The 21,696-nt window shown below is 57.0% G+C and overlaps 9 protein-coding genes across 9 annotated transcripts; 4 read left to right on the top strand and 5 right to left on the bottom strand.

Moving 5' to 3' along the window:
* Nucleotides 1-864: 864 nt before the first annotated feature.
* Nucleotides 865-2,560, bottom strand: CHGG_04261 (uncharacterized protein; the record flags this gene model as incomplete). The annotated part of the gene is made up of 4 exons (XM_001223474.1): nucleotides 865-1,395; nucleotides 1,545-1,909; nucleotides 2,461-2,472; nucleotides 2,539-2,560. 4 exons carry the CDS (start codon nucleotides 2,558-2,560, stop codon nucleotides 865-867), a joined length of 930 nt encoding a protein of 309 aa, XP_001223475.1.
* A 307-nt stretch (nucleotides 2,561-2,867) lies between these two features.
* On the top strand, nucleotides 2,868-3,808 carry CHGG_04260 (uncharacterized protein; the record flags this gene model as incomplete). Its single annotated transcript, XM_001223473.1, has 2 exons — nucleotides 2,868-3,119; nucleotides 3,257-3,808. 2 exons carry the CDS (start codon nucleotides 2,868-2,870, stop codon nucleotides 3,806-3,808), a joined length of 804 nt encoding a protein of 267 aa, XP_001223474.1.
* Nucleotides 3,809-4,806: 998 nt separating this feature from the next.
* CHGG_04259 (uncharacterized protein) lies at nucleotides 4,807-7,039 on the bottom strand (the record flags this gene model as incomplete). Its single annotated transcript, XM_001223472.1, has 2 exons — nucleotides 4,807-6,528; nucleotides 6,752-7,039. 2 exons carry the CDS (start codon nucleotides 7,037-7,039, stop codon nucleotides 4,807-4,809), a joined length of 2,010 nt encoding a protein of 669 aa, XP_001223473.1.
* An 807-nt stretch (nucleotides 7,040-7,846) lies between these two features.
* On the top strand, nucleotides 7,847-9,253 carry CHGG_04258 (uncharacterized protein; the record flags this gene model as incomplete). The annotated part of the gene is made up of 4 exons (XM_001223471.1): nucleotides 7,847-8,050; nucleotides 8,117-8,317; nucleotides 8,376-8,921; nucleotides 8,984-9,253. The coding sequence occupies 4 exons, from the start codon at nucleotides 7,847-7,849 to the stop codon at nucleotides 9,251-9,253; spliced, it is 1,221 nt and encodes a 406-aa protein (XP_001223472.1).
* Nucleotides 9,254-9,565: 312 nt separating this feature from the next.
* On the bottom strand, nucleotides 9,566-11,388 carry CHGG_04257 (uncharacterized protein; the record flags this gene model as incomplete). The annotated part of the gene is made up of 3 exons (XM_001223470.1): nucleotides 9,566-10,923; nucleotides 10,985-11,068; nucleotides 11,127-11,388. The coding sequence occupies 3 exons, from the start codon at nucleotides 11,386-11,388 to the stop codon at nucleotides 9,566-9,568; spliced, it is 1,704 nt and encodes a 567-aa protein (XP_001223471.1).
* Nucleotides 11,389-12,521: 1,133 nt separating this feature from the next.
* CHGG_04256 (uncharacterized protein) lies at nucleotides 12,522-13,460 on the top strand (the record flags this gene model as incomplete). Its single annotated transcript, XM_001223469.1, has 1 exon — nucleotides 12,522-13,460. The coding sequence occupies one exon, from the start codon at nucleotides 12,522-12,524 to the stop codon at nucleotides 13,458-13,460; it is 939 nt and encodes a 312-aa protein (XP_001223470.1).
* A 1,444-nt stretch (nucleotides 13,461-14,904) lies between these two features.
* Nucleotides 14,905-16,182, bottom strand: CHGG_04255 (uncharacterized protein; the record flags this gene model as incomplete). The annotated part of the gene is made up of 1 exon (XM_001223468.1): nucleotides 14,905-16,182. The coding sequence occupies one exon, from the start codon at nucleotides 16,180-16,182 to the stop codon at nucleotides 14,905-14,907; it is 1,278 nt and encodes a 425-aa protein (XP_001223469.1).
* A 1,107-nt stretch (nucleotides 16,183-17,289) lies between these two features.
* Nucleotides 17,290-19,131, bottom strand: CHGG_04254 (uncharacterized protein; the record flags this gene model as incomplete). Its single annotated transcript, XM_001223467.1, has 3 exons — nucleotides 17,290-18,816; nucleotides 18,874-18,959; nucleotides 19,044-19,131. The coding sequence occupies 3 exons, from the start codon at nucleotides 19,129-19,131 to the stop codon at nucleotides 17,290-17,292; spliced, it is 1,701 nt and encodes a 566-aa protein (XP_001223468.1).
* Nucleotides 19,132-19,581: 450 nt separating this feature from the next.
* Nucleotides 19,582-21,353, top strand: CHGG_04253 (uncharacterized protein; the record flags this gene model as incomplete). The annotated part of the gene is made up of 3 exons (XM_001223466.1): nucleotides 19,582-20,003; nucleotides 20,057-20,121; nucleotides 20,170-21,353. The coding sequence occupies 3 exons, from the start codon at nucleotides 19,582-19,584 to the stop codon at nucleotides 21,351-21,353; spliced, it is 1,671 nt and encodes a 556-aa protein (XP_001223467.1).
* Between the last annotated feature and the right edge of the window lie 343 nt (nucleotides 21,354-21,696).

The following is a 21,696-nucleotide window of genomic DNA, read 5'->3' as shown; positions in this document are numbered from 1 at the left end:
GTCATCTGAGGGCAGCGCAGGCCGCGAGGCGAGGGGCTGCGGGCGAGGTACATCGAGGCCGCAGATCATTTAAGCAACACCGCTTATTGAATGGATTATGGGGGGATATCACCAAATGCCGGGTCGTTTGAGACGGCCACCATGGGTCGGCCGGGAGCTGACCCGCCTTGCGCCGTCAATTTCCATTCCATCAAGCTTGTAAAGGGGGGTTCAATTTCCACTAAATGCACGGCGGCGGAAATGGTGGGTTGCCTCAAAGCGGAAAGCACGTCAACCCTCTTAGCAGACAGTTCCCGCCCCACCATGGAGATGGTGTTCCTTCCCAAACCACACCCATTCTCCCATTTTCCCCCAATGCAAGGGCACTTTTTCACTTTTCACAGCATGGGATCCAGCACGGATGGAGTACCTCGCCAGTAATCAGGAGTGCATTTTCAGGCGCCCGGCATTTCGGGGTCTTGTTGCACATCTTCACCTTAGTGGGGTGACGCAGCAATTGTTGCGCCGTCGATAAGTTCGCAGTTCATGTTAGGTACTCACACATCCCTAAGAGCTTTTTTCACCCTGGGATCTAGCCCCAGCATCTAAACCTAGCCCCGACCGTTATCTACCAATCCATAAATTACGCTGCGTTTCCCCTCCCTCGTCTTCGTTCTCATCTGCCACAACTACAACGCAACCAGCAGACAAACTCGATCCTCACCCCCAGAACCAACCATCCCCACCCCTACCCCTACCCCTACCACAACACACACTGCGCCGCGACGGCCCGGACCCCTCCATCCCGTTTGAACCAACGCAAACACACCAACAAGACCCCCCCTCTAGTCTCAACTGAACAACGAACAAACAATACCCAGCCCATCAACCCATCCTTCTTCCTCCCCGGCCCTTCCCCCGTGCCGCCCCACCCCCTTCGCCATGGCCAGCAGCAACACCAACAACAGCGCCAGGAGCAATACCCGCAAACCTGGAACTGCGCTGAGTTGGCATGGCGGGTCCCTTCCTGTCGTTGCCGCGGCCTCCGAGCTGTTCTTGCGGTAGCGCCACCCTAGGGGCCGCACGCCAAAGGCTGCTGCGCGTCGGTCCCTTCTTCCCCTTGCCTTCGTCCTTGCGCGGTAGTTGCGGCGGCTCGGCTGTGGGACGAGGGTCTGACATGTTTTCGGCCTTGCCTTCCGGGGGGCTCTCGTTCGCTGGTTTGGGGGGGATTTGGACGGTGTGTTCTTGGGGACTCTCCCGCTCGCGCTCTTGGGGCCCGCTGGGCTTGGATTTGGTAGGTGCGTCAGCGGCGCCACTGATGCGTACTTTATGGCCGGCAGCCGTGCGGTAGCCGCCGGCAATAACATTTGCGTCCAGCTCTCCTAAGGCTGGTGACGCGCTCGGTGAGCTCGGTTCCTGGGATGGCGAGCGGTGGGGGTCGTTTGTATTATTCGTTGTTTCGATGGCTGCTCTTGTTCGGCCTCTTTGTCCTCGCGTTTCCGTTTCGGCTGCTTCATGACATCGAGGGAAGCGTCGACTTGAGCCGTCGCCTGGGGTTCATGTACCCTCGCCCTTTTGGGCCCCGGCTCCCCCGTGCTCTCGTCACTGTTTAGCGCTCTCTTCCGACCCGGCACATCTGTCGGACTCGCCTTAGCTCTGTCGGCCTCGTTCTGCTCGGCTTCAACCAGTGGCACCTGTTCCAAAACCCAGCGCAAAAGCAAGTCGTGATTATCCGATTCTTGCTTGACGCTGCCCAGTTCTGATGTCCGATTTGCGAATGCTAAGCGGAGATTGTCAATTGTCATGAGGCGATCAAACTCCTGTTTTGCCCTAGCATACGGAGCTTCGGCCATCTGTAACCTTTGCGCACGCTCATCACTTTGACCTACAATGGTCTCCCAAAGCAGCCAGTTACCTCCGAGCGTTCTAGCTGGATCATCAACTCACATAGCTCCCCCTATCACAACGTGAACATCGGTCTCTTCTTAGCCGGAGACCTGTGGTTTCGCATCGTCATAAATGCGTGCAACATGGTGACGAAGTCGTACATCGACAGAATCTACGACTTTTTAGAGGGCGCAGAGGATACCGAGGACGAGGAAATTGGTCAAGTCGGTGAAATCGGCAACGACACGGTTGACGAGGACAGCGAGCCTAACGAGGGCAGTGAGGTTGACGAGGACAACGAGGCTGACAAGGGCAGCGAGACTGACGAGGGCAGCGAGGCTAACGATGATGAGGAGTCCGATGGCAACGAGGAGGTGGGTGGCCGCAATGAAGCTGGTGGGGGCGGTCAAAAGGCTGGTAAGGGCACGAAGCTCAAGAGTCATGGAGTCAGCATAACAATTATCATCCACAATACTACAGGCAGCGGCGGCGGCGATGGTCCTACGCGACGAAACAAGAGGAAGCCGGGGACGGCCCCAGACCAGACTAGAGCAAAACGGCGCTCTCGATAAGCATCCCAAACTTGACTCGCACCTTCTCCAATCACTGTATGTTAGCAGCATAAGTTAGTTAGACAGTAGAATTCCCTGGTGACGACCCTTACTTGCTTACCCCTCAAATTGTCCATGAACATTGCGTGCTCGTTTGGCCACAGGTCGACTCCCCTTTGTTTTATTATTTTGCGACCCGGAAACAGGCTAATCCCACCACCGCGTATGTCATACCGCCGCCTCCCGCTGTAATCCATGACGTTTGCGGATGTGGCGCAATTGAGTACGTAGAACGAGGAGAAGAACAAAGACGACGCCATGAAAAGGGGCCGCGCAAGGGGCCGTCCAGCCCCTCCTCGACAGTCTTTTAAAGCTGCTCAGCAAGGCTGATGTTGCGTCCTGAGCCTGGCAACGCATTACCCACAGAACATCCAACTCGCAGAGCCCAACATGCATCCCACGGCCGTACTTCTCACCATCGCCGGCCTCAGCGCGGCCACCACCATCCCGGTGTCAGTTGGCAAGAATGGCCTAACCTTTGAGCCCAACATGATCCACGCGCAGGAGGGCGACGTGATCGAGTTCCGCTTCTGGCCGCGCAACCACAGCGTAGTAGCCGGCCACTTCAACGAAGCCTGCCGCCCAGCCAGCGAGAACGGCTTTTTCTCGGGCTTCTTCCCGACCCAGCCGGACACCGTCAACGTACGTAACCGCCCCCTTCTCCTGAACCCCCGCCCCCCCTCGCCACACCCCGGCCTCCGCCTTTAAACACACTCACTAACCCGCTCGACCCCTAAAACAAAAAGGCCGAGACTTCCGCGTAAACGGAAGCAATACAGACTCGGTGCCCGGCTACTGCTCGCAGAAAAAAGGGCCAGGATGCCAAGAACGGCATGGTGGCCGTCATCAACCCGGCCGGGGTGGGCCGCCTGTCGCTCGCCGCCTACGCCGCGCTGGCCCGCGCCTCCGCCGGCAACGCCACCTCGCCGTCTGGCGGCGTGTTTGGGGGGGTTGTTGCGCCGAACCAGAGTCAGGGTGGTGGTGGTGGTGGTGGTGGTGGTGGTGGGTCGGTGTCTGCTACTGGGGGTAGTAGTGTTACTGGTGGGAGTGGTAGTGCTACTGCTACCAGTGGTGGGGGGAGTGCGAGCGGTGCGTCTTCGTCGACAGTGGAGGACTCCGAGACCGAGACCCAAACTCAGACCCAGACGGAGAGCACGGCAGAAAGCGAGACCACTGCGGCTGCCACTACCACCACGGGTGGCGGCGGAGGTGCGACGGTGACGAGTGCCACGGAAGCGCCCACCGGCACGGAAACGGGGAATGCGGCGGCCGGGGTTGTGGCGCCGGTTGCGGGCTTGGTGGCTGTTGTGATGGGGGCGTTCTTTGTCTGAGGCTGGCTGTTCGCGGAATGGTGGATCTCATTTTCGTCGGGGCTGGGAATCGTGGGGTGATTTCTTTGTTTTGGCTGAATAGGGGTAATGTGGGGAATTTTTCTTGGGCGAGTTGCCGAGGTAACTAACCCCTCTATTGAGTGATGCTGTGCTACGAAGCCTACCTGTGAGAACCGAGTGTCGCGATTCAAATGATCTTGAATTGCAGGTGAATTGAGCCGGCTTACAAAATAAACGGGCTTCTATCTGTCCCCATGCCCCCGTTCCGATTGTCATGCAAGACGTTGCCCCTGAACAGACAATGCAATGTCCTAACTATACGAAGTACGGATCCGTAATTCGAGAGCAGAAGGCCAACCTTACTTTACCAGATTTCTTTTATTTGATTAGTTTTCCCTTGCCTCTTTCTTTTCTCGTTTTCTTTTTACTTCTTTCTCTTTTCCCGATTTCTTTCTCCAACCGTTGACTCGAAGATGGGAGAGAACTGGAATTCGGACACGACGGGACTTTTACTCTGTTCTACACGGCATCAATCCCACGACTGCACGGCTCGCGAGGAGAGTCCTCGACTGGCTGATGGACTCGAGGAAGCTGCCGATGTACAACTTAGCCAGGAGGCTCGAGCTGGAAGCGGCGGCCTGAAGCGCCCCCGTTCGGAGGCCAGGAGGCCTCCTCTCTTTGTATACGCAGACTCACCAGAACCCATCGTTCCTTGATTGTTGGTATGGGTTTTTCACCCGGCCCGGGAGGGCACGGTTTTCTTGTAAACTAAATAGCTGAGGGTCCGGCACGCCCTAGGGCATAGCGGAGTATGAATAATAAATATAGATTTCTTTCTCCATTTCGAGTTCGTCATACCGCAAAAGGAATACATTACCTACCCAAGCTTTCTCTCCTCTGTTCTTTTAATCAGATAACTCAAGAAAAGAGATCAAGCTATTCACAGAAGTATCACATCCAACCCCAAGACCAACAACCACCCTCCTCCACTCAAAAACTCAAAACCCGCCCGTCCCCCTCACCCTCTCCACCGCGCCCTTCACCCCCCTCGCCCACCCCCTAACCCTCCCCGCCTCCACCCCCATCGCCCCCTCGACTTCCTCCCCCCTCCCATCCCTCCACACACCATCCAGCCCCCCCACCGCCCCAAACAACCCCGTATTCTGATTCCGCCGCAACCCCTCCAACCACAGCCCGCACAACTCCGCACTATCCACCAACAAATTCGCCTCCTGGCTGTGGAACCAGCTCTGCGTGTCCTGGTTGCCGTTGCCCTGCACCGCCACGGCGCCGTCCGCGATCAGCAGCTTGACGTGGCTGCTGCGTTGGCGGGAGGCTTGTGTGATGGGGCGGGTTTGGTCTTTGGCCACGTACCAGTGGTAGTGGAGGTGCGTGCGTCCCGTCGGGGTGAGGGTGCGGTGCAGGTGGGCGGAGACGCCTTCGTTGTGTCCGCCTTGGCGCGGGAGGAGTTCGCCCTGTTTGGGGGGGAAGGGGGTGTTAGTGAGGGGTGGTAGGTTGGTTTGAGGGGAGAATGGGTGGAGAGGGGGACGAACGGCATCGTTGTAGCTGAGGCAGATGTAGCAGTGGACGTCGACACCGCGCTCACAGGCTTCGATGATGGCCGGGAGGACGGGGGATGCGTTGAGGGTTGGCGAGACGATGTAAACGCTCTTCTGGGCGTTGCGTAGGGCGGAGAGCCAGGCGGCGTTCTGGGGGTTCGACACGGATCCGTGGGTTGGCGGGCCGTAGGGGGCGCGGTTGACGAGGGCCATCGGGCAGGGGGTGCCAGTTAGGTGGGGGAGGTATGGTGTCATGAAATCTCCCGGTGGGCACTCCGGTGCTCCAGGGTCTCCTGGCAGACCTTCGTTGAGGGTGTGGTTGAGCAGCCGGGTGACGGCTTGCAGGTGTGTCTCCCTGGGCTTGGGAGCGAGTGATGCTTGCGAGCGGGCCAGTTCCCCCGCAATGTCCTCGTCGTAGTGCGGATCATCTGCCGTGTGTTGTGGGAGCGGTCTTGTTTCTTGTACCAGATCCTGGTTCAAAGGATCGGTGACTGCTCCGTTGCTTTGCTCCCCTTTAACAACCGATACTGGCTTCTTGTCATCCTTGGTGGGTCCCACCTTACCCTTTTCTGAATTCGCATCACCGGTAGTACCGCCGTCGGTTTTATCCAACCTCGTGTCTTGCTTTTCACCGTCAACAAGACCCGCAGTTTGACTCGGTAATGGCGGATCCAATCTCCTATGCCACGAAATCAGAGCCATATCGTACACTGAATCAACAATGGGGCCCTCCAAGTGGACCATCATCTCCAGGTTGTCATTATCCTGGATGTTGTTGCTCTGCAAGACAGCAATCTTCCGGTCAACCACCATATACTTTGCGTGAAAGGTCCCCATTAGCGGGGTGTGGTAATTCATGACCTCCAAGTCAATATTCGGGATCTCAGCGGCAGACGGTAGGTTGACGTCCTTGCCAGTCGAGACTTTCTCGGAAACGATGTAGTGAGGCTGGTAGAGCTGTCTGGGGCTCCCGCGGTCGTAGATGATTTTGACGACTACCCTAGTGCCCGCTTCCCCAGCTCGGCGGTCCAGTTCTCTGATGGCGTCAGTGATGTACTTGGAGGCTACGCTGTTTTGCCAGTAGTTGGTCGCCAAGAACACCTCCTCTTTTGCACGGACAATGAGATTGGACATGTGGCGGGCAATATCGGGCAGTCTTGACTTTGTTAATGGCGAAAAGTCAAAAAGGGGACCAAATGACTTACACAGAAATGATGGTCAGGGGCACCGTCCCATGGCTCCCCATAAGTGAAGGACTGACCACGGCTTGGTGAGGGTCTTGGTCAAGGGTGCACAGCGCATCGTGATAGATCTGTAAGCCAGCCAGTGTCAACCGTGGATAGCCCAATTACCCAGACAAGATGGTGCACAGGGACATAATAACCTTGAGGAATAAGTCACTTGGTTTAGTCGGACCCCAGTTCCCGCACCTTGCCGCTTGTTCGAGCTCTGTCTCGGTAGTACTATCGTGACCATTGGTCGACTGCCGATTCGGTCCACGTTCTGCAGCCCCCCCTCCTTTCCGCGCGGCGTTACTGTAGAGTTTGTCCCAGGCGTCACTAGGTCGTAGGTTGGGATCATGAGCGAGAAGTGAGGATACAGTTTCACCCGATGTACATAGGTGAAGAGTATGATCGCTGATGCGGGTGCTTGGTTGACAATGTTTCGTCATTTTTCACCCGAGGACTGTGTTATGTAATTCCTGTTGAAAAGTATGACGATTATATGTACAGACGAAAATTAGGATGAAAATACAGAACTAATTCATCGCCATTATCCACCACTGGATAGATTTAGAACATGATCATCTAGAAATCCCCATGTATGAAGTATTCTGTTATTGGCATTGGAGCTTTCCAAGTTGCTGCGGCAGATGTGGATGACGTCAAGGTCACCGTGTAAATACGTTATCGTCTGTTAAACTCACTATGGCGATGATTGGTCGGATATGGTGACAGCGGCTCGCAAGCGCAGTCATTGTCACGTGCACGCTTTCAAACCAGATCCGAATCTAAGTATCGTTGGGTTGCGATCTCATCTCTAAAAATTGTGTGAAGACTTGCGACCAGGGCGAGTTCCCAGTATATTTACCTGGTATCTTTGAGGCACGGATTTTACGAATCAGGTTTGTCTGTGACGACTTCTCTGGCGAGTCTGAGCAATTGGTACTTCGTACAGATGTACCTGATCCTGTGTGGGTCCGTTTTTGCCCCAGGGCCCAGGCACTCCAGGTCCGCTTTATCTGCAAGGATCGGCTGCCGGTGGGTACTGGAACAGGGATCTTCCCCTTGTGCCGCGTGCGACGGCAGCTCGGCGTCCGCCTCACTCCGCCGTCTCCAGTGCCTCGCTCCCCCTCTGCCTCTCCTCCGTCTCGAAACAACAACCTCCTAGACCTCAACAACTACCAACCAACCAACCCCCAGCATTTCAGTCCCATAAATCTCACTTTCATCTCCTCCTCGATTCATCTTTGCCCACCATGAAGGTGACAAACGCCTCTCTCCTTGCGCTGCTACTGCCGGCAGTCAGCGGCCGCTTCGTCGAGACTGGTGAACCAGACCGCTCAATCCTCTACCCCGACGGGCTTCCTCAGCCTACCGAGACCGGCGAGAAATACCACATCGAGCTGTCACCGGGAGATACAAGATGGGTTACGGAAGATGAGAAGTGGGAGCTGCGCCGGGTACGTTGATGCTTGCTCCATCTTGACTTGTCCCGCTAGCTCCGGTACTAATGACCTCCGTTCTAGAGCGGTAAGCGCTTCTTCGATATCACCGACCACCCTGACCTCGGCGCCCTTCGCGCCATGACCGCCTCGAGAAAGAAGAGTGTCTTCCCCGAGAAGCCCAAGTATCAGAAGGAGCTGAAGCCATTCCTGGCCGAGCTGTCCAAAACTGAGATGGAGGACCACCTGACCACCTTCACCTCATTCCACACCCGCTACTACAAGGTATGTGCACCGGTTGCCCCGAAGGCCATGGCCCATGCTGACAAATATACCGTGGTAGTCCGACTACGGCCGGCAATCGAGCGAGTGGCTACTCAAGCAGGTCCGCGACACCATCGAGAAGGCCGGTGCCGATAAGCACGTGCGCGCCGAGCACTTCAAGCACCCCTGGGGCCAGAACAGCATTATCGCCACCATCCCGGGCAAGACCAACGCGACCGTCGTCATCGGCGCTCACCAAGACTCCATCAACCTGTGGCTGCCGAGCGTGCTCGCCGCCCCCGGCGCCGACGACGACGGCAGCGGCACTGTGACCATCCTGGAGGCTTTCCGCGTCATCCTGCAGTCCGAGGACATCGTCAAGGGTAACCACGAGAACACGCTCGAGTTCCACTGGTACAGCGCCGAGGAGGGCGGTTTGTTGGGCAGCCAGGCCATCTTCTCGTCGTATGAGAAGGAGGGCCGCGACGTCAAGGCCATGCTGCAGCAGGACATGACGGGCTTCATCACCCGCACCCTGGATGCCGGCAAGCCCGAGAGCGTGGGCGTCATTGTGGACTTTGTGGACCCCAACCTGACCCAGTTCATCAAGGTTGTGATCGACGAGGTATGTTGTGCTTGCCCGGCTCATCCATGCCCTCCAGGATACTAACATGCTTTGCCTCATAGTACTGCTCCATCCCCTACGTCGAGACCAAGTGCGGGTACGCCTGCTCCGACCACGCCTCGGCCTCCAAGGCCGGATACCCCTCGGCGTTCGTCATCGAGTCGGCCTTCGAGTATTCGGACAACCACATCCACTCGACCGAGGACCTGATCAAGTACCTGTCGTTCGACCACATGCTCCAGCACGCCCGCATGACCCTGGCTTTCGGTTACGAGCTGGCCTTTACCGACTTTGCCGCTCTCGAGAAGCCGGACCACTCGGATTCGTTGTAGGGTGTTTCACGGCCTTGGCGAAGGCGAATGCGGTAGATAGACATGTTGGATATGGTCATGTTCTGTGTTATAATCGTTCAGAGGCGTTCACGCTGAGAATAGATACCCCTTCGCGGTAACAAGTATGAGTATTGCTCATTGTCATCATATATCTGTCTTCAAACGTCTGCTATTCTAAAAAACGCTGCAAAATGCCTACCCATAGCCTCTATACGCGATACACTCCCCGTCCCTGCTCTGTTTATCGACACAGAACCCATGGGTATCAAGCTCACCCACCATATATCTCCACCCAGTCCCTCTCTCACTCACTCACATGCTATCCTCCATCTGCCGACTCCGCGTCTTAGCCCAGCTATCATGCTCCGGCTTGCCCCCCTGGCTCTCCAAGCCCATCCCCCGCTCCACCCACTCCCTGCTGCCCATATGACTCAGCCGCGACAGCGCGCGCGCAAACGCAAACGCCTCCTCGTCGCCACTAAACAGGTTCGACTTGGCCAGCTGCCCGGCGCTCTGCTCCAAGTCATCCATCATCTGATCCGCGGCATCGTCTAGCGCCGCCTCCACACCATCATCATCGTCCTTCGCCGCCACCCCACCACCCTTTGCCTGTGCGGCCTGCTCCTGCCGCCGCCTCGCGGCCAACGACTCGCGCATCTCTGCCCGCGAAATAAACAGCTCCTGCAGCGGCACGGCGGTCGTCAAAACCAGCTTCGCGTGCGACTCGTAGACGGCGTCCACAAAGGTAATAAACCGGCGCGCCAGGTCCCGCTGCCGGAACGTCATCCCGGGCACCTCGGTCACGACAAACGCGTCGTACGACCGCATCAGCTCCAGGTAGTCGGCGGCGCCGGCGGCGCGCCCGATCAGCTCGTCAAAGGTGAACCATGCGCAGCGGCCGCTCACGCGGGGCACGACAATCTCGCGCCCCCAGACGCGCTGGACCTCTTGGTGTGGGGTAAGGGTGTCCGGGTCGCCGAGGAAGCGGAACCATTTCTCGGCGTGGGAGGCGGCGTGGGCGTCGAGGGGCGTGTGGTAGACGCCGGAGGGGGGACGGGGGATCTTGCGGTAGTCGGTGGTGGAGTCGAGGTTGATGACGTGCAGGCGGGTTTTGAGGAGGTGGATCGCGGGGAGGAAGGATTCGCGCTGGATGCCGTTCTTGTAGAGCTCGTCTGGGTGGCGGTTGGAGGTGGTGACGAGCACGACGCCGTGCGACATGAGTGACTCGAGGAGCCGCCGCAGGATCATGGCGTCGGCTACGTCGGTGCATTGGAATTCGTCGAAGCAGAGCACGTTGCCCTGCTCGGCGATCTCAGCCGCGACGAATGGGACGCAGTCTACGTCGCCGCCGTGCTGCAGTTTCATTTTGTGCAGCCGTTGGTGTACGCTCTGCATGAAGTTGTGGAAGTGGATGCGTGTCTTGGACCGTACGCTCGCTGGTAGTGTGTCGTAGAAGAGGTCCATCAGCATCGTCTTGCCGCACCCCACGTCGCCGTAGAGGTAGAGCCCTCGCGGGAGGTTGCTCGGGATGGCCCGGATGGGCGTTTTGCTGCCGAACCACGAGAAGAGGGATTTGCTAGGTTTGAGGGACTCGATCGTCGGCTGCACGACGGGTGGTGCATGATAGTGGCGTAACTCTTCGTGCAGGTGTTGCAGGCTCTGTATTATCCCTGGTGTGGGGTGAGTAAGTTTGGTCTTCGCCTCATGCATTCAGCCGGCGGGACCCCTCACCTCTCTGATGTTCGTCGTTTCGAAGGAGGCCATTCGCGACCCGCCGGTCGTACTCTTGTATCGGGCCAATATCCTCGGTATTCGCTGTGACCGTGTCAGCTTTCCCGTCAACCGCCCTAACCCCACCATTGTATGTACGCACTATTCTCAACCGCTTCTGCCGCCACAACTGACGCTCGTCTTCTCTGTCCCGCGACGAACGCAGCAGGGAACACGACGTGCGATGCCGCGCGGATACGGCGCTCGGGGCCGGGAAACGAACGGGTTATCCGCCCCACGCTTGTCGAGGAAGCGCATGCCGTACGGAATGCGCGCTGCCGGGAACAGCTCGGGGTCGTTCGGAGGGCCCGGGACACCGCGCTAAGGGAGGTCCTCGGTTGGAGTCGGCGCAGGCGTAAGGGCATGGTCCCTCTCGATATGGGGTAGCGCTGAATGCAAAAGGGTAAATCTAGCGTTATTGAGCAGGATGCATCGCACGGTACGGGAACCAGATGTGCGTCGGTCTTCGACGGCAGCAGCTGAACGGAAGAAATGGCCGAGCCTTTCGAATTAAATCGCGAATTGGCATATAACCAACAACTGGGTCAATTACTTTTGTAAGATATCGCTCGGGCTTGGATCTCGATGTCCGGGCTTAATGTGTGTCCTTGTTCAAATGCTGCGGCGGCGTCGTTTGGTTGGTTTGTCAGGTGGTTCGGCATTGCGGCGTTCGGGAAAAATGCCAAGGTTGTGCAAGGGTCAAGTGCCGCGGCATTGCCCTGCATTGGAAGAACCTCGAACTTGCGGGGTTCTTGGATGGCGGGACCCTTGTTGACCTTGGCACGTGCTGGGTGTATCAAACGACCCGGACTTCCTCTCGTTGTCAGCCACATCAGCTGAGGATTTAGGAAGGTAATGTATAGAGTATATTCATGGTTCAATCCCGAGATATTATAGCGAATCCAGATGTTTTGAGTTCCCCCATAAACCCTATCCATGACATCTCCTGTTTTCAACCAAATGGAGTGGCTTCTGGTGGCTTGATTTTAACGTGGGGAAAGTTAGGTACCTTAGGTATGGACAACCTCTGAAGTCTTGATTAACCTACCTGGTAACTTTGGCGTCCAGGCAGCCCGCCTAAAAAGGAAAACCTAGTACTTTACTAAACTCGCCGCCGGTTCCGCATGATTACCGGCCAATGTCAAGCAAGGGCCGACGTGACGTGAGAGGTTGGAGTCTCGCGATTGGAAGTTACAACCCAAGGGCTCTTGACTCTTGAGAGTTGAGACCGAGATTCGCTGTCCTCTGTACTGTGCCGAATCACCGCGGATCTGCATCCTGATTAACTTGTTCCCTCCATTGCCGTACCTGCCATTTAAGTCTCTCACATTTAAGCTTTCCCTTGTCTCATCCGTCCCCGTCATGCACGCAGCACAACTTCACTTCCAATAAATACACCCAATACCCCTATGGCATCTTTAGCGCTATCGCTTTAACGTATTCTGTGTTCCGAGCATCCGCTCTTTGAGTTTAGGCCTTCGGCTCGCCATCTAGTGAAATGGCGAACAATCAGCCGAACGCGCCGACGGCTTCGGCCTCGTTGGCTTCGTCATTTTTCAGAAACGTCAGCTTGGCGCAGATTGACAACACTCGTCTCCTCAGTGGGCGTAGAGGATCCCTATGTGCTGGGCCTTGCGGAACCATCATTAACCATCAGGACCCGTCTGATAAGACTTGGGAACTGGTAGAGCGCTGCCGCCATTGCCGAACCCCTCTATGGTGCTCCCCCCAGTGTGCGCAATTCCATGGCCAGTCGATCCGTCTTGACCCCAAGGGACCGCTCGAGATATTGGTCCCAAGTTCTCAGAGTGTGCACGAAGCTATCTGCCGTGGTATCAGCAGCCCTCCATTCGGGGGCAGGACACACGCCCACCACGAAGCGTGTCTCTTTCCTGTCGGGGAGAGCACCGGCCAACTCATCTGGGTCCGTTACGACTTGGAAACGGCCGAGCTCACCGTCGAGGACACGTCCTTCCACGTATTCGGGATGTACCCCTATCGCGAACCCACCCGCCGCGTCCTTCTGAGAGATACCCTCGAGTTGCAAGGCTGGACCTTCGAGTATGACCTCCTGCTGATATCCTATCCGCAAGCCTCCACGGAGTCCACGCCACTACCGTATTTCACGGTGAACAGTTCTATCGCCGCCCTCGCCAGGCCACTACAACTGAAGACATGGGTTGGTCCTGTGGTTGTGGTTGCCGTGTCCCACAACCCTAGCGGAGAACACTGCTTCGTCCACAGCGTCAACTTCCGCGACATCTCAGCCGCCGTTATTTATCATCTCCGCCACTCGGACAATAGCTGTCGGCCTCTCTTCCCTTCACCGGCAGAAAACGTTTATCCGGCCTTGAAATTAACAAATCGCACGAATCATTACATCAATTTTGCATTTGGCCGCCAACCTGCCATGGCGCCCGTCCTCGTTCCTTCTTAGAAAGATCGCATTTGGAAGCCCTGTATGGCCGCCCATCGGCTCGGCCTCCGTTGGTACATCAGCTCGGACCGCTGTAGCTCCTGGCACAGCATGCCCCACGGGAAGCACGAGAATGCCCGGTGGCTCAAGTATGTCCCCGACGACGACTAGGAATGGGAAGACTGGCTTGGGCCAGCCTCTTGCAAAGATAAGGTCGCCGTCCCGAGACTGAGCGTCTTTCCCGTCCACGGATCTATTCTACTCAGGCATGGCGACCTTATTCAGATCCAGCCCGAGCATGTCATGCTATTCAACTGGTACTTGGACGATGCTTTTCTGAACGGTAACGTGCCCGTTCGGGATGAATTTGCGGCATACTGCCTTTCATCGAACAAGATTTATAAGGCTTTGTCCCAACCGATAATTGAATCAACTCCTGAAAGTCGTATAGGGGGAGGCATTTTTAACGATATGACGCATTACATCGCATTCCGATCCGAGGTTGGAACGCTCAAGCCCCTATTACAGGACGTGGTCCCTTGGCACAAACTAATGCTCGCCGTCGAGATTGAACGCGACCTTCCGGACTACCCCCCTATCCCTCACTCGGATAAACCGGCAGACTCGCTCTTGATTGCCGCCATGGTGCTTGATTTTGACGAACCCTGGGCTAATGGCTCGTGGATGCCCGTCAATAAGACCATCCTACATTGCTCCTCCTCCAACTCAACAGTTCCCTCGGACAACGACTTGAAAGCCGTAAGCGAAGGACAATACTACAAGTTGGCTGTTTGGACGCTTCATGGGCTTCTTTGCATTCGGCATGGACCCCGAGGCTTTTATTTCGACCTTATTCCCCACATCCCATCCGAGGCTAAAGAATATCCGCCTCGTCGGATCACTGTACCTGCACGGCCGAGGAGACATTCTCTGTGTGGCTATTTGGGTGAAAAATGCCGGGACAAAATAATACAAGAGAGGAGGCTCGCTGGATGGCAGGGAATAGACCGTCAGGCTAATTGTGGCTGGGGAGGGGGAGGATCTGTCCGGAGTGAAAATGACTTCAGCTTTTAAAGGCGCAGCTGATGGGGCTTCGACTGCGAGATGTCCGCGGTGTAGTGGTTAGGTTAATAGCGATTCAGTGTAGCGGAACGCATAGGAGCGCAGTCGCATCCGCAGCTAGTATGTCTAAGTTTTGAATCCGATGTCTTCGTTGGGATGGACTTAACTGACATCGACGGGCCGGCTTCGTTAACCTAGAAAACGAAGCTAGACACGTTCGTCATTGTCATTGCTAAGTGTCGTGTAGTCTCCAAAGTTTAAAGGAGTGGCGCGGTTCGTAACTGTTAGGCACAACACTTTAAATGCAGGATTGAATACAGGTAGGCACCCGTTTGTTCGCAAGCTGATACATTCTCAAACAATACTTGGTTTTCTTCTCCTTCTTCTCCTTCTCCCGTCGCACTCAGCACCAGGCGTACTTCTCGTTAGCCACCCAATCCACCTCGGTAGTTGGCTCCTCGCCATACCATCTCAAACTAGCGATGCTGTCCTTGTCTCGCTTGACAAATTCGGACTCAATCCCGCACTTCTCGACCAGGCCCTTGAGCTTCGGATCCGGGTTCCAAATGTGGATATCCTGCGTCTTCCACTCGGCCGCCTCATGTTGTGCAATCTGCACAATTGACCGGAATCCGGCCACCAGCTCCTCATCGGGCTGGTTGGGATCCTCGACCACGACCCGCAGAACGTGCAGAACATTCCCCTCCAGCTTCTTCAGCCCGCCGTAGTAGCCCCTCATCCACACCGCCCAGATCCTTTTCCCGGGCTCGCCAGCCACCGCACCCCTGACCGTTGGTGTCTTTCCAAAGATCGACTTGGTCATGTAATCCTCACGCATGAGATGCCACAGCAAGGCATCCAGCTCCGGCAAGATGGCCACATGCGGCTTGCCGTCCCGGCGGCGGGCCAGATCCGCCCTCAGCAACTTCTCGTCCACCGCGCACAGCTCCGCCAGCTCATGGTACCCCAGGGCCTTCGCGACTTGGCCCTCCCCCCCGGCCGCGGCACCCTCCACCGGCCTAAACGAAACATGCGAGCTCTCAAACGGCGCCCACCCATTCTTCGCATAAAACGTCTTGCCAATATCACTATACAACACCGAAAACAGCGAATGGCTCTTCTCCACCGCCACCTCCCCCCCTTCCGCAACTGCAACCGCCACCCCGGGCGCCGCCACCGCCGCACCCGCCTGCCACACCCTCAACTTCTCCCCGACCTCCTTCATCATGCGACTCGCGTACCCCCTCCCGCGAAACGCCGGCTCCGTAAAAACGCTCGCAATCCCATGCGCCACCCCCTCCACCAACACCCCACCACCTCCCTCCTCCCCCCTCCTCCCCTTCGCAGCAGCATTCACCACGACCGCTCTCTTCCGCAAGCTCTCGCACGACGACAGGATCGGCCGCCCGTCCGGCGGCAGCCGCGCGTCCGTCAGGATCCAGTGCGTGATGCCGCCGTCGCGCGCCAGTGGCACGGTCGTGAGGTACGCCTCGCGCGCCAGGTAGTCCGCCTCGGCGAGTGCGAAGCCCCACGTGGGATAGGTGTGTCGGGCGGTGCGCTCGCGCTCGGCCGGGGTGGGGTGCGTGAGGATGAGGGTGGAGGAGGTGGCGGGGGGGAGAGTGGTCAGGTCGGTGGTGGTGGTGGTGGTGGTGGTGGTTGGGGGGGAGTTTGTGGAGCCCATTTTGTTCTGGTGGTGGTGGTGAAGATTGATGTGGGGATTGAGGGGTGGTTGTTTTTGGGATGTGGGTTGTCAAGTTGGATGTTACTTGTAGATGGTGTTGGTAATCAATCGATAGGTGTTGGTTGGTGGTGTCGGGTGTAAGCCGGATGGTGGGGGAAAGATCGGGACTCGAGCCTGGAGAAAAAGAAAGAGAATCTGGGGCGGAACAAAGCAGCGAGAGATCCGGTTCAGATCCGGATCTTAAACCCCGGGTAAGAGCGACCACAAGACGAGTGGAAACTTCAGAAACACACACCAACTGAGGGGGATGTGGATTCCGTTTCTTGTCCAAGCCTGCAAGGGGGGTGCATATCGCAGCGCTGACTTTGACGTAAATAGCACGTGTGTGCAGCACCGTACATGTTTAGCTCGGACTCTCTCCTTCTTGGCCAACAGAAGATTGTTATCAAACAGGCAACAATACAAATATAATCTGGCAAAGGCTTGCTTCAACACGCCAATAAACCACCAAAACGACATCAAACAGCCTCCTCAAAGAGGAAGCCGACGATGCGGAGCAACGGGGCCACCACGCCTGTTGCGCAATTGGCCAGTCTCCCCGGACAGGAAGGTCAGATGCCCACTGCAACGCCGAGAAACCGCAAGGATAAGGATGCGCGGGGCCGCCCAAAGACCGCGGTTTTACGTCACCAGGGCGATGTCTGCGTCGGCTCCCGGCGGAACGGTCGGCGAACAGGCTTCGTTGCCGCTCTCGCTTGGTCGGCGCCGGACACCGCTCCCAGCCTTGGAACGACGGAGAACAGCGGCAAAGCGGGTTAAGCCGACGGTAGGCGGAGCCGCACGTTGCTGCTCGCACGGAACTGGGTCACAGGATGCATCAGGGATGAAAACAGATCAGCAAAACATTCGCCGTCACCTTCCACGTATGCAAGCATGCGGAAACGTTCAGCGATGGACACGGCGCCTAGATCCACAGGGCGGCCGGGTCCGCGCTGCCGAGGAGGAGCAGGAGCTGTGATGGTTGGTTGTTCCAAAAGTTTGGTATTCCGGTATCTCTTGACCGTCATCCGAACTCTTCATTGCTTTCATTATAATGGCATATCCGTTCTAATGGTCGTGGCCATCATCCTCCGCCTGCGGCTCAGGGTCCAGCTTGATCAGGGTATCAATACGCATGATGCTGATGCACGCCTCCACCGCGCTCTTCAGTTGTCGGATCTTGCTGATGCTGGGCTCCACCACGCCGGCCTTGATCTCGTCCACCACCTTGCCCTTCATCAGGTCTAGACCGTAGTTCTTGTACGCCTTCTTGCGTGCCACCGTCTTCTCGTCCTCGTTCGCCTCCCCTTCCTGGATCCGCTGCGAGAGCGCATGCCTTGACCGGAGCTGCGCAACCAGCTCGGAGGCATCCTTGGCGGCGTTGACGGCCAGCGTCTTGGGGATCACAAGTAATGACTGCGCAAACTCGCCGATGGCGAGCTGCTCCCGCGAGCCGACTGTGCCCGCAAATTCCTCCAGGTAAATGTGCAGGGCCGTTTCGACCGCACCACCACCCGGCACGATGCTGCCGCTCTCGAGCGTCCGCTTGACGGCACACAAGCTGTCGTGCACTGATCGCTCCATCTCGTCGAGCTGGAAGTCGTTAGGGCCGCGAAGGATGATGGAAGCCGACGAGTGAGCCTTGGTGCCCCTGATCATGATGCACTCGTCGTCCGAGATACGCTCCTGTGCCACCTCCTCGGCATAACCAAGGTATGACGGCTCGAACTTCTCGTCGCCGTTGAGGTCGGAGAGCGTGCTCAGGAGGGTGGCGCCGGTAGCCTTGGCGATGCGGCGGAGGTCCTCCTTCTTGCACCGACGCACAGCCATCGCGCCCTTCTCAACGAACAGCTTCAGACAGAGATCATCGATGCCCTTGGTCGTCAGGATAACGTTCGCCCCGGCCTTGAGAATCATTTCTATCCGCTCAATAACCATGCCTGCCTCCCGTTGCCGGATCTGCTCGAGTTGATCCGGGTCATCGATCGTAATCTGGACGCCCAGCTTCATCCGCTCCTTCTGAAAGTTGATGTCCAAGCAGGCAATCTTGGCATCCTGCACCCGCGTTGTCATCGCCTGCGAGGCCACGGTGCAGTTGAGCGCGTAACCCTTGACGAGGATCGACTCGAGGGAGCCCTTGCCGTGGGCCTTGAGAATGTTGACCGCTTTCACGGGATACTTGGATTCGTTCTTGTTGTTTGTTGTCTTCACGGCGTGCATGGCATCGACAACCATGTTCGCAAAGAAATCCGAGTCCGAGCCGATGATCTTGCTCGACATGGACGTCTTGGCGATGTTGAGCAGCGACTCGCGACCCAGGTTTTCCACCTTGATGCTGACGTGCTCGTTCATGTACTTGACCGCCTCCCTGAGGGCCAGGCGGTAGCCCGTGATGATGGTTGTCGGATGTATCCGGTTCTTCATCAGTTCGTTTCCTCTCCTGAGCAACTCGGCCGCGATCAGAACCACCGATGTCGTGCCATCGCCAACCTCCTTATCCTGTTGATGCGCAAGGTCAACTAGAATCTTCCCGGCAGGGTGTTCGACGTCGAGAAGGCTGAGAATGGTGGCGCCGTCGTTTGTGACAGTAACATCCTGTTTCTTCTTGTTAGGTTGCTACTTGGCGGGGTAAGGAGAAAGGACGGGACGCACGCCAATGTCGTCGACCATCATTTTGTCCAGGCCGCTAGGGCCGAAAGAGCTCTTGACTACATTTGCAATCATCTGGGTAGCGATGACTGTGGGTTGAGTTAGCGGGAGTCCATCAAGTTCGGAGCTGCATCAGCTCCTGGAGCCAACTTCTCGACTGGGCAACAACCGACCATTTTGGTCTCGAATATCTGCACCCGAGATCTTTTGTCCACCGAGGAACAGGGTGCCGTTGCCCGGCTGTTCAAACATGGAGGCCATCGCAAAAGTATTCGGCTTGTAATGTTGACTGGTGGCCGATAAGGGAAGGTTGGAGGGGGAGGGGAAATCGATCCAAAAGTCGGGTATGTCGACAGGCTCCAGCAATTTCCGAAGCTTCGCTGCTGCTGCAAGGCAGCTTCAGGGACTTTTTCCCGGAGGGGAGATAATCCCATGCCGGCTGTCAACGGAGATGCGACACTCTTATTGGCTGGCGACCCACAATCTCCCTGGCAATCGGTCGCGGCCCAAGCCCACGGTGCCCCTCGTTTTGAAGCTGATAGCGCTGCTGAGTGCGGGGCATCAAAAAAGCAGCCCGCGTCTCCCCCTCCGGAATTTTGACTCACTTCCGGCGTGTGTCACAGTTGGGCATATTAAAATCGCCAATTCCAGGAAATTGTCGTCGACTTGGCCCCATTACTCGTTCCCGCAACTTTACGAACCACCGCAACCATGGAGGACGGAAAAGAGCAGTCCAAGAGCGCGTTGAAGAAGGCCGAGAAGCAGGCCAAGATGGCTGCTGCAAAGGCTGAGAAGGCCGCAAAGCAAGCGTCGCTCCCTGTTGTTGGCGGCAAGAAGACGGACGACATCATCGGCATCACTGTCTCCAAGACGGAAAACTTTTCACAATGGTACCAAGAGGTTGTGCTCAAGGCCGAGATGATCGAGTACTACACCGAAATCTCGGGTTTCTTCATCATGCGCCCGGCCACCATGTACGTCTGGAACACGATCCGAAAGTGGTTCCAAGAGCGGATCGAGGAAATGGGTGTCGAGGAGACCAATTTCCCCATGTTCCTTTCGCAAAAGTCGTTGGAGAAGGAGAAGGACCACGTCGAGGGCTTCGCCCCCGAGCTCGCGTGGGTAACAAAGGCGTAAGTCCAACAACGTTATCAACATTTTCAGGCGTGGTACTGACCTTCGATAGCGGTGACAAGGACCTCGAAGTTCCCGTCGCTGTGCGCCCGACTTCTGAAGCGGTCATGTACCCCTGTGAGTGACCCCCGCTCACGTCCACGCCATCCCTCTCTGACCGAACAGACTACTCCAAGTGGATTCGCAGCCATCGCGACCTCCCCTTCCGCCTAAACCAGTGGAACTCCGTCGTCCGTTGGGAAGCCAAGCAGACAACCCCCTTCCTTAGAGCCAGAGAGTTCCTCTGGCAAGAAGGCCACACGGCCCATTTAACCGAGCAACTCGCTGGGGAGGAGGTTCTCCAAATCCTCGAGCTGTACGCCGGCATCTACGAACAACTGCTCGCCGTTCCGGTTGTGCGGGGAAGGAAGACGGAGGCTGAGAAGTTCGCCGGTGGCTACTACACAACGACGGTCGAGGGGTACATTCCCTCAAACGGGCGGGGCATCCAGGGCGCCACATCCCATTGCCTGGGTCAGAACTTCTCCAAGATGTTCGACATCACCGTCGAAGACCCGAACGAGAAAGGCAAGCACATCAACGTCTGGCAGAACTCGTGGGGTCTGTCCACACGTGTCATCGGCGTCATGGTCATGATCCACGGTGACGACAAGGGCCTCGTCCTGCCCCCGCGCATCGCCAAAATTCAATCCATCCTCATCCCCGTCGGCCTTACCGCGAAGATGACCGCTGAGGAGAAGGAGAAGCACCTCAAGCACCTCGATGAGATCTTCTTCACCATCAAGAACGCCGGCATCCGAACCGAGGTCGACCTGCGTGACGGTTACACCCCGGCGTGGAAGTTCAACGACTGGGAGCTGAAGGGCGTGCCCCTCCGCCTGGAATTCGGGCCCAAGGACGCGGCCAAGGAGGTTGTCAGCTACGCGCGCCGCGACACGGGCGAGAAGGGCACGATCCCGATCACCGAGCTGACCACCAAGATCCCCGAGCTGCTCGAGACGATCCAGCAGGACATGTACAACAAGGCCGAGGCCGCGTACCGGGCGCACCGCCTACAGATCACCAAGTGGGACGAGGTGGTCCCCGCGCTCGACGCCAAGAACGTCGTCATCATCCCGCACTGCCTGGTCCCCGCGTGCGAGGACAAGATCAAGGAGCTGACTGCCGGCCGGGCGGACGACGCCGCCGAGAACACCCCCGAGGGCCAGAAGGCCCCCTCCATGGGCATGAAGTCGCTGTGCATTCCGTTCGAGCAGCCCGAGGGCCTGGTCAAGGGCGAGACCAAGTGCCTGAGCCCGGAGTGCACCCGGTTGGCGGAGCAGTGGTGCATGTTCGGGCGGAGCTACTAAGCATCTAGTGGAAAGAAACTCGATTTACCATTTTTAATCATTTGTCGTTTGAAATGGGCTGTGGTGGTGCTATTAGCGGGCTGGGGGGTGTAAGGCTTTTCTTATGACTGCTCGGCCTTTTCCCATAGGCAGAGCTTCGATACCTGTTATTCCCAGATCCAAAACTGTGACGTGACAACTATTTGCATCAGTGATGTCGTCCATGGCATTGGTATGGTCCGCAAAATGGGTCAGTATTGCCAGCGTCCAATTCCATTGACAACATCCGTTATGTGATGGGTATCTAACTACCTATCCACGCAAAACATGAAATCATCTTCCCTTTTCAACATCCTGGTACCTT

The sequence above is a fragment of the Chaetomium globosum genome, genomic scaffold (assembly GCF_000143365.1).
Source record: "Chaetomium globosum CBS 148.51 scaffold_4 genomic scaffold, whole genome shotgun sequence".
NCBI classification, from domain to species: domain Eukaryota; kingdom Fungi; phylum Ascomycota; class Sordariomycetes; order Sordariales; family Chaetomiaceae; genus Chaetomium; species Chaetomium globosum.
The sequence above is the reverse complement of the archived record's forward strand: the minus strand, read 5'-3'. Positions and strand labels throughout refer to the sequence as shown.